Source organism: Hippocampus bargibanti, linkage group LG06, assembly GCF_051943395.1.
Source record: "Hippocampus bargibanti isolate YZ-2025 linkage group LG06, ASM5194339v1, whole genome shotgun sequence".
Classification (NCBI taxonomy): Eukaryota; Metazoa; Chordata; class Actinopteri; order Syngnathiformes; family Syngnathidae; genus Hippocampus; species Hippocampus bargibanti.
This window is the reverse complement of record NC_142739.1, coordinates 11670627-11682031: the sequence shown is the minus strand read 5'-3', so window position 1 is coordinate 11682031 and position 11405 is coordinate 11670627. Positions and strand designations below refer to the sequence as shown.

General features: G+C 40.1%; 1 protein-coding gene across 4 annotated transcripts; it reads left to right on the top strand.

The window, feature by feature from the left end:
• The first annotated feature begins 3539 nt into the window (after positions 1 to 3539).
• Positions 3540 to 11340, top strand: fpr1 (formyl peptide receptor 1). 4 transcript variants are annotated; one of them, XM_088998328.1, is made up of 4 exons: positions 3540 to 3640; positions 6181 to 7328; positions 9517 to 9557; positions 11043 to 11340. In XM_088998328.1, the coding sequence occupies exons 2-3, from the start codon at positions 6192 to 6194 to the stop codon at positions 9517 to 9519; spliced, it is 1140 nt and encodes a 379-aa protein (XP_088854454.1). In that variant the 5' UTR covers positions 3540 to 3640; positions 6181 to 6191; the 3' UTR covers positions 9520 to 9557; positions 11043 to 11340. The 4 variants fall into 4 exon arrangements, with proteins under 4 accessions (XP_088854454.1, XP_088854455.1, XP_088854452.1 ...); XM_088998329.1 differs by having other exon boundaries at positions 10143 to 11340; XM_088998326.1 differs by lacking the exons at positions 9517 to 9557; positions 11043 to 11340 and having other exon boundaries at positions 6181 to 9486.
• Positions 11341 to 11405: the final 65 nt, after the last annotated feature.

The window sequence follows — 11405 nt, the reverse complement described above, 5'->3', positions numbered from 1 at the left end:
ACCAGCTGGGGCCAAGACTCTCTCTGGGTGGAGCCATCTTAGGGGGATGTATTTCCCCTCCAGGACACAGCCTCTCGTGACATCACACATCCCCCCCCTTGAGACCGACGTCCTCGGCGGGGTGAACGATGCGAAACAGGCCAGGAAGGCCTCCCTTCGGGAGAGGGCATCTGCATTGCCTTGGCGCTTGCCAGCCCTGTGGACAACAGAGAAGTTAAAGGCTTGCAGACTTAAGAACCACCTGGTTACTCTGCTGTTGGTCTCCTTGTTCCTGGCCATCCATTGGAGAGGAGCATGATCAGAGATCACTGTGAAACGTCTTCCCAGGAGATAGAAGCGTAATGACTCCAAAGCCCATGTAATGGCAAGGCACTCCTTCTCCACTGTGGAATAGTTCTTTTCCCTGGGCAACAGCTTCCTTCTAAGGTACAGGATGGGGCCAAGACTCTCTCTGGGTGGAGCCATCTTAGGGGGATGCTTTTCCCCTCCAGGACACAGCCTCTCGTGACATCACAATATATATATATATATATATATATATATATATATATATATATATATATATATATATATATATATTGTTTATATATATATATATATATATATATATATATATATATATATATATATATATATATATATATATATATATATATATATATATATATATATATATGCAAATACATTCCCCTAAGATGGCTCCACCCAGAGAGAGTTTTGGCACCATCCAAACCCCACACCTGTGGCTGATCACGGCTTGATTGGCATGCAAGGCTTTTAAGGCAGAGAACCTCTGAGTGTGGTGGCCGGGGAGACAAGCTCCATTGCTGTGCTCTGTGGAGAAACTGATTGCTGCATGGAACTCATCGCCAGTTGGGACCATACGACAAACCACTGGATTTGGACCCTTGCTAAAGGTGACTAGGCTACCTAGGAAGGACATCAAGAGGCCTGAGGCCTAGAAACACATGGAAAAGAACTCCGTCTTCAGTTTCACCTCACAAGAGACTTTATGATGATTGATGTGTTGGAAGAGACGCTTTTCTTGCCTTTGTTACTTGTGAATTCCCCCTGAAAACCTTTATTAAAACCATTGTTTGTATTCAAACCTGCCGCCCATTGCGCCCCTTGTCCTGTCCTGCTGAGAGCTAGCTATATATATATATATATATATATATATATATATATATATATATATATATATACAGTGAGACCTCAACTTACGAACGCCTTATAATACGAACTTTTCATCATACGAACGTCAAATTTATGAATATTAAGCCTCATAATAAGAACTATTTTCATATTACACACTTCGGGGAAGTGTGTGTACATAAATACATAATCTTCTGCGGAAGAACACGAAAGCACACGACCTTCGGCTCTGGCGGAGTGATCTTCGGCACCCGAACAGCGCTCCAGCCGACGCTACTTTGCACACCCCCTCTCATTGAATGCACACGTCCATCGCCTCCTTGCAGTTTTTGCTTATAATTTTACGATTATGACACCGAAAAAAAACCACCACAGGCTCGTGTTCAGCCCAAGAAGAAACACAATAAAATCACCGTCGCTAAGAAGGAGATAATTGAAAAACATGAACGACGTGTGCGTTTGTGTGATTTAGCGACAGAGGTGCGTCTGTTGCAAAAGGTGTTTCCATGCTCTTAAAGCGACGGTCTCGTGCAATCGAAGAAGTTGAAAAACTTGTTAATTTGGATTCACGAAAAGCAGCTACCCGGCGACAGCGTGAGTAAAGCTATTTTATGCGAGAAAGCACGGCTAATTCATGCCGATATCGCCATGCGCCAACCTGGAAGTTCGGCGCTTATTCAGGATTTTAAAGCCCGTAACGAATGGTTCGAGAACATTTGAGGGCGAGGAGGAGAAGGCAATGTTGGCAAAGTGGAATGATGTGCAGGCTTTTACCGAACAGTTCCATCCAGAAAAGACTGGCTATGACAATCATCAACATGATGAACGATAATGTGATGCCTCAGCTTCGTAAGACCTTACAAGTCAGAAAGCAACAGGTGTCAATTAAGAGGTTTTTAATCAGCAAAAAGGATGAGGAGTCTCCAAAGAAGCAAAGAGAAGCCACACCAGAGGTTAAGTTACCAACAGCCCTTATGGAAGGTGACTCCCCTTCCATAAGCCATCAACGACCATCAAAAAGGTAAATAAAATTTTATTTTACAGCACAGTTTATTTCTTTAATTACAGTCCTCATGTAATGTGCCTCTCTTTCCAAACAGCAAGTCCCTTTGACCTTTGACCTCCAACGCAATTCCATCAAGTCATCAATGACCATCACAAATGTAAATAAAGTGACTTTATGATACAATGCCGCGTATTTCTTTAATTACAATACCATAGCACATTTATTATGCATAGGATAAGGTATGTTGTGTGTAGTTTTAAGGCTTATTTAGTTGAAAAGTATATTTTATGGAAACCCGGGAACGGATTATTCCCATTTTAATGGTTTCCTATGGGATTTTTTTTCGAGATACACACTTTTCACCTTACACACTCTGTCTGGGAACCAATTAATTTCGTAAGTTGAGGTCTCAGTGTATATATATATTTAAATCATTCAGCCCGACATCGCTTTGTCCTCCGTTTTTCTATGGGCTGTTTACGTCTGTTGTCCATCTATCTCCAAAGTACATTTCTATCTATTTGCGCCTGGTCAAGAGTATCAATCCAAACTTTGCAATGTTCATCTATTCATGTCAAAGCCAGGAAAATGTTTTCAAGACATAATTTTGTCCTTCCGCGCCTGTTTTGCTTCGTCCCCATCAATGTCCAAAGTGGAGTGGACAGCTGCAAAGATTTTTTTCTCCCAACAGCTTCTTAACCCTAATTATTGACAGATGCCGCTGTGACTTTTCTGTTCTTTTTTTCCCAAATACACACCAAAAGAGGACATTACAAATATGTTACCTACAAGCCCAGATGTCATTTCAAAGTCAGCACACAGCAATTACAGTTAACCTCAAGTAAACTCAGCTCGGCCCACGATGAGAGTAAAACATGGGATTGGTGCAAATGAAGAGACAGCAGCTCCTCACCCGTTTCAGATTGTCATCTCAACAGAGCACTTTTCTGGATTGTTATGCCTTCGTTTGTGGACTTTCCCAAAAGACAAATGCTTTTACATGTATTCTACCCCCCTCACCCATTAAAAAAAGACATGCTGTGACAAGGCATCACTTTGTCTAGACATACTTTGTGTGTGTGTGCATGCGTGTGCGCGTGTGTGTGCGTGTGTGTGTGTGTGTGTGTGCGCGCGTGTGTGTGCGTGTGTGTGTGTGTGTGTGTGTGTGTGTGTGTGTGTGTGTGTGTGTGTGTGTGTGTGTGTATGCGTGTGTGTGTTTGTGTGCGTGCGTGTGTTTTGTATCTTCCATCAAGTGTGGACAAACTTGCTTATGATTTCTCAAAGACAGGATTGTTGTGCACAAAAAACATGACAGACATAAGGAGGGGTATTGGAGTGGGGGTAGGTTCAGGGGCGCTTGTGGTCCCGCCTCGATGTGGCCGCTGACGTCAGGCGTTTTCATGAGACCGGGTTGAGAGATTTGCAGCTTGCAAGAAGCAGTCTGCGCTCTGGTTCGGACACATCTTGCACGAGGAGAAGGTATTGTGTGTTTTTGTATTTTATTTCAATTTAAAACCAATGTGTATATTTTTGAAATGATTGCCAACCGACATCTACAGTATATTAGGACCTATCACACACACTTTTTTGTTGTTATAGCAGTTATTTTTTAATAAGTATGAGGCAATTGGTCTGATTGCGATGTGTTAATTAAGCAGGAGTTCACGCTCGCTGGTTAAGTGCTTTCATTCGGGTGGTTTATTTAATGAGCTCAACTTTGTCGTCTGCCATTATGAATTACACGTACCATGTTTGTTTTCAAAGAAAGATGTTTTTCCATAATAGAGCAAATATTTTGCGCATTGAAAGATTAATCATGGGAGGAGTGAGCCTGGGTGGTGGGGCAGGGGGCACATGAAGATACTATTGAAATAACTGAAAATTTATTGTTGAAGGGTCACCATTGAATAAAAAAAAATCATGATTAAATGATGCAGTATGAATAAATATCCATAAAGAGAAACAACTACTGCTCTGTCAAGTATTAAAATGGTATTTTATGTCAAAATGTAAATATTATTTTAGTAAAACTATCTTGTTCAAGCAGAATTAGATTACTGCAATAAATTGATTGGTGTTTTTAAATTATGTTTTTCTTGAATTTTTAGAAAATTACACTTGTCATCAAGTTTTAATGACATTTTTTTCATCATACATACAAGTAAACTTTCTCCATCTATTTGTTTGGGATGATGACAATTTGGGGCTTTTTTCTGAAGCCAAGAATAACAACAACAACAACAACAATAAGTTGGTAGTCAAGTGGTAAATGTCACAGTCCAGAGGTCGCTCCGGCCAACCTTAGTGAAGTTTGCATGTTCTTCCCAGGGTCTGTGTGGGTTTTCTCCTGGTCCTTCGGTCACCTCCTACATTCCAGAAAAAAAATGCATGGCAGGATGATTGAACTCTCCAAATTGTCCTTAAGTGTGAGTGTACGTGCAAATGGTCTTTCGTTTCTATGTACCCTGCGATTAGCTGACAACCAATGCCCCCGCCAATGCCCCCGCCTACTGCCTGAAGACTGCTGGGATAGGCTCCAGCACGCCCGCAACCCTAATGAGGAATACGCGGTTAAGATGAGTGACAGAATAATAATAATGTAATATACAGTATTTAGTCTTCTCTATGAATTAAGTTTAGGGTCAGCAACACATGAAATGTGTTTTTCAGATGCATGGTAAAATATGTGTTGCAAAAACTTTTATTTGTCAAACTTTAATACAAAAAAATGAAAATATCCCAAAATCCTGATGTGCTGGGGAGAGATTTTTTTATGTTGTTCAAATCAGTGCCAAAATATATTTAGTGATCCATCAACCCATCTTTGATTCACATTTGCTGTTGACCAATGTTATTTTGGGGAATAAAAACGCAATTGTAACAAATGAACATAAAAATTCTCAAAGAAAATGAACTCAAAAAGCAGCCTTTGTATCTTTTTCTAGAGACCTACATACAGTATTTATCATCATATGAATTGATATTAAGTTCAGGTAACGTCACAATTTTTTTTAAATATATACATGTATTTTTTGCTGACTGATTCAATATAGTGAAAAATATCTCTTTGTAATATTGGAATGCTTTTCACGCCACATAACTTCTTTACTTTTTTGTGCTTGCTTTTAACTCCTTCACTACCAGACGATGTGCAAAAATGTGTCCACTCCAGTGCCAGGGTTTTTTTCATTGTCACTCAAATTCCAGGACATAATCATTCAATGCAGCGTAAGAAACCCTACACTTTCTTCTTTCATCAGATTAAGAGAGTTCATTCCTACATTTTCGTACATATGGGTCTGGAGTTATATGCGTTTGAAATGATGTTGGCTGTCCAACATACAATGCAATACATACATCATGGTTTATATAGCGCCTTAACAACAGCCGAAGCTGGAACAAAGTGCTATAATGGAAAAAAGTTGAAATACTGCCCTCCTGTGGAAGGGGGAAAACATTGCCAGAGGTATGGCCAGCGTTTTATCAGCACCCCAGTAAGAAAATCCAAAACCCGAAAAAATTTGGGAATGACGTTCTACGTCATATTTTCATTTCTCGAACAAATTATGTAACAAAGAGGGTTTTATGTTACAAAGAGGGTACAGAAAGTGCTTAAGAATGAATGACTCTCTGTGTTTTTGTGTTGTCATGTTATTTGTTATTTAGGTTTTTTTTTGTTCTTTTGACTTCAAGACGGCGCTGCGAGAGTGGCTGCCTTTCCAGCAGCTCCTGTGTTTTGCTATTTCTACTTTCATTTCTTTCATAATTTTGCTGCTGTGAAATGTAAATTTCTCCACTGCGAGACTAATAAAGGCAAATCCAATCCAATCCAATCCAAATAATATTACTTTTTAATTTAAAAATGGTCTTCATATTTTTATTGATGTAACACTGCTGCTATAGTTTCTGAAAATGCAGACCTATTTTTTCCTTCTAGAACTTTACTCTCATAAAATGACAACGGTGTACTTTTATTCCCCTAATCTATATTGTACTTGTTTTGTGTATTTCTGTTGCAGTTCTCAGGACAATGATGGACGTAATGGGTGCGACGCCTTACTATGACATAAACATTTCTGATGCCGGCATCACAAACAGCACGTTCTACGACGACGAGGATGAGTATGACGACGGTGACGACCACGCCGAGCTGAGACAATCTCTTAACATCATGTCCCTTATCGTCTACTGCCTGGCTTTTGTCCTGGGCGTGCTGGGAAACGGTGTGGTGATCTGGGTGACTGGATTCAAGATGAAGAAAACAGTTAACACCGTTTGGTTCCTGAACTTGGCCGTGGCCGACTTCCTGTTCACAGCATTCCTTCCTTTGAGCGTGACTTACACCGCTATGGATTTCCACTGGCCCTTCGGCAAGTTCATGTGCAAGTTGAACAGCACCATAAGCTTCCTTAACATGTTCGCCAGTGTCTACATCCTGACGGTGATCAGCATTGACCGATGCGTGTCGGTGGTGTGGCCCGTGTGGGCTCAGAACTATCGCAGCGTACAGAAGGCCTCCTGTGTGAGCGTGGGTGTTTGGATCCTGGCCTTAATCCTGAGCACTCCTTACTTCATCTTCAGGGACACCGGGCCGTCATACAACAACGACAAAATCATCAACTGCTTCAATAACTTTGCCTTCTCTGACGATTATGTCACGCCACATGTGACCCAGGTGCGATACTTCCGCCATCAGGCCATGACCATGACTCGATTCTTTCTGGGATTCGTCATCCCCTTCACCGCCATCGTGTCCTGTTACGCTGTGATCATCCACCGCCTCCGTAGGAACCGGACCTTGGCCAGCCATTCGAGTCGCCCCTTCAAGATCATCGCCGCCGTCATTGCCACTTTTTTCCTGTGTTGGGCTCCTTATCACATTCTCGCTCTGATCGAGTTGGTCAATCACATGACTGATTATGAGAGTGAAATATTGGACCATGTCATCACAATCGGGGTCCCAATAGCCACCAGTCTAGCTTATCTCAACAGTTGCCTCAATCCGCTACTCTATGTATTCATGGGACAAGATTTCAAAGATAAAGTTCGTAAGTCCATCCTGAAGGTACTGGAGACTGCGTTCCAGGAAGAGATTTCCCGCTCGTACACCTTCACAAACTCAATGGTCACCAGTCGAAGCAAAGACAAGTCCCTTTCTGAAGCTGAGGTATAAAGCTGCCCATGTTCAATACTGTCGTTGTACATAGCCGTTGCAATTGCACCTGACGAATCATCATAGTTTTTGCCTCGACTGCTCCACATAGACACTTACAATATTTGTAATGTGAATGTTCAGAACATTGTATCCAAGCTGTGATGCATTTGTCGACTGTGGGTATTTCTTTATATGATACATATCATATATGGTCACTCCAAAGAGGACACAGTGCAACTTGAAACCAAATAGGGAGGTGTATGAAATGATTGTTAAGGATTTAGTTGGTGTGGAGCAGTTGAATGTTATTAAATTGTTTCTGAAGAAATCAAAGGGAAAACAATTCTGCGCAACCCGGCTGCGCCCTGATGAGGTGCCACTGATTCACTCTCGGCTCCCATCAATACGAAATGCATGAGGTCAGCTATGGAAAGTTGCAATACATCACTGCAGACCTCAGCTTTCCAGCTGTATTTTTACACTCAATACGACACCGCCATGGAAACTAGAGTTTTAAAAGATTCAGAGAGCTGCTCCTATCTCAAATAAACCCAGAGTCGATCCAGAGAATTTCGTCAAGTGCCTGTTCCAAGTCCCATCTATTTAATAACTGTACAGTAACTGTAACTGGCCAGTTTTGTTTTGCACATTTTATTTGAATTTACATGACTTGAAACTGGACTTTCACACAATCTAAGAATTTAGATTTTCAAGATACGCTGCAAAATGGCAAGAATCAAGGCAGACAGGGCTCAACAAATAAGACGTACAGCTACCTGAAACAAATCTGTGGGGCAAGTCGACTGAAACGATAATTACCATTGAAGATACACGTAGTATGGGAACATCTGTATTTGATTGGATTGGAGACATTTACATTTCACAGTATATTACAGTGAAGCAAGCACATTTGAAAAACACCAATTCATCAAAGAGGCTTTTTTCTTATTTTGGCATCCTACTCCTGTTTTGGTTTACAACAGAGTTGAAATTGCCATGTTCCTTCACCCCATGGGAACATAAAGTTTTATATTTATTTACCTAAAGTGAATAATACACCTATTTGAGGTTACATTTGAGGTGTCCATTCGTGGCGATGTCATTTCTTGAGGAAGTGATTCTAAAATGCAGTAATCCTCATTTCATCACTCCTCATTCTCGAAGCAGGTTCTTGATTTGAATGGGTAAATAAATAATACTCATCATCACCAAGACCACAATTGCACTTTCAACCATTTATTTTTATTTTTACTCTATAACCGGAATAAACTGCTTTGCATTATCCTTCATGTTTTCGTACATTATAAATTGCTGTTAATATTATTTTGAGGTTCTACTTAGTAAATGCAGGCTGTATAATTACTATCCAAAGAAAATAATCTTTACTAAAATGTTATGTTATTTCTTTTTTATCGATCTTTTTGTTTATTTGTTTATTTTGCCCCACCCCCCAAACAAAATCAGAAATGACCACATATATCACTTACCGTATATTCCGGTGTATAAGGCACACCCAAAAGTCATCATTTTCTTCAAAACATGACCCTGAGCCATATATACAGGTGTACCTTATTTGTGAAGATATATTGTGCCACAATAGGTCTCACAACTAATGTCATCAACCAAAGACTCCATTTCCCCCTGTAGAAGAAGAAGTGCATAACCACAGTCTCCACTGTAGCGCCTAAAAAGTGGCATGCTTTATATTTGGAAAACCTTTGTCATTCGTTGAAGGTCCGCCTTATACGCCAGTGCGCCTTATATTGGATTGGATTGGATATGCCTTTATTAGTCTCACAGTGGAGAAATTTACATTTCACAGCAGCAAAGTGATGAAAGAAATGTGTATGTGTGTATGTGGAAAAAGTTTGAAAATACACCATTCATTCAGGGTGTGCCTTATACTCCGGTGCGCCTTATACACCGGAAAAGTATCTTTGAACAGTCTTACAGCATACAGTCATTCGTAGACATTTTATTTGAATTTTTGCCCCCTCTAAGTAGTTACGGACTCCACCTGTCATGGGATGGGTAAATGGGTATGGCTATATAAGCACACAACCTGTCTCAGAAATCTTAATTGTTGTGAAAAAAATGTAAATGGTTAAAACAAAGTGTATGTGTGCGTACAATAAAGGTGATCTTGAAGAATCTGTTCAATGGAGCTGCTTTGTAACATCCATTCATGTGTTTTCTCTAGTGACCTCCAGTGGATCAACAGACTGTTACATGTATATCCATGTAAGTCTACTTTGAATTCTCAATTGAGAAGTTTTATTGATTGAAAATATATAATCAAAGAATTGGATGGATGTCTTAAGATTTCATTATTAGATGTCAATGATTATATTCGGCAATAAATGAGACATAGATGACATCTGGTTAAAAAAAAGTTACGGTACTTTTCCACATTATCCTGGACTGTATATGTAGTTTAGACAGTAAACGTGGCTCACCCACGAGTACTGTTTATTACAAATTTCTATTGAGATTTTTTTTTGAGCTGATTGTTTTATATTAAACCAGCAATTTTGCATGTGTCATAGTTTCAAAAAAAGCAAGTTGAGACACTGTATCTGCCATATGTCGCGTAGTGGAGGGTATTGCTTGAAATTCCCATTTTTACCTTTGCATGTGACACGATGTTCACTACATTTCAAGTTTTTTATTTTGCAATGTCTCCTTTAACCCATTTACGCCGAGCGTGTTCATATGAACATAGATATTCATTTTCAAATGCATTCATGTTGTTTCTTGCCACATTAATTATTGTTAATTATATAATTATCCATCCATCCATTATCCGTACCGCTTATTCCTCATTAGGGTCGCGGACGGTGCTGGAGCCAATCCCAGCTGTCTTCGGGCACGAGGCGGGGGACACCCTGAATTGGTTGCCAGCCAATCGCAGGGCACACAAGGACAAACAACAGTCACTCTCACACTCACACCTCAGGACAATTTGGAGTCTTCAAACTGCCTGCCATACATGTTTTTGGAATGTGGGAGCAAACCGGAGGACCCAGAGAAAACCCACGCAGGCCCGGGGAGAACATGCGAACTCCACACAGGGAGGCCGGACCGGGACGCGAATAATTATGTTATTGTTAATTATATACTTCGTTTGATACCAATTTGATACTCAGTTTTGATTTTACTTTGATTTTTTACATTTGAACACGCTCGGCGTAAATGGGATTTATATGCGTGTTGACATAAATTCATTGTAAATTTTGTCTCCAGATTATCAAATTTCTCTTCTTCTCATCGTTTTTGGATGAGATGCAATCGGGACGTGAGTTGTGTTACCTTCAGTTTGCCCATGACTCCATGATACCTTGTGTTGCATTTTGAAGTCTGCTCAGATTCCAACCGGTCAAACGTCTTTAGAGAGTTTTTCCATTCAGGAATGTGCTGGGGAGAGATTTTTTCATGTTGTTCAACTCAGAATTTGCAAGTTCAAGTCACCCAAAATTGAAGGGCTATCATGTGAATATTTTTATTGAGAAGCGGCCATGGTTCCCGCCAAGGTCATGTACTTTGTGGCCTAATTCCAGCCAATTCCAGTCTGCTATTGGCGGTGCTCTTTTGAGGATTTTTAAATGTGTGCTTTGGCTTTTTTGCCTATGAATTTTGTTGCTGGCTTTATTTTCTTGTGTTACACTGTGACTTGTTTGAGTTGACTGTTATGGTTACCACTTATTAAATGATCCTATTCTTTCACAGAGACCCAAAAAGCATGGTCAGCCATAACCAAGACCCGGCAATTATCCAGATGCATAGGATCCAACGAAATGGGACATTGCCACAAGTGTGTAAAGGTCAACTTTGCAGTCATCGTCAACTTGAGACGCCTCAATTGTCTGATCGGGAAAGATGTTTAACTCTATTTAAAAGCAGATTAGATAATGGATGAATGGACACCTCTTCAGAAATGTTGTCAAAGTGGCATCTCTTACGCATAATTTTAAAAAGTACTTAATTTTCTGTTGCACATGATTAAAATGCGTCTTATGAACACAAATCCTTTGTTTATTCTTGTGGCAAACACAAGAAAATTATATCTGTTTACCATTTTACATACAATAT

Bases quoted from the DNA above. Each gene is read 5' to 3' on its own strand.
- fpr1 (XM_088998326.1), top strand. From the start codon at position 6,192: ATGATGGACGTAATGGGTGCGACGCCTTACTATGACATAAACATTTCT.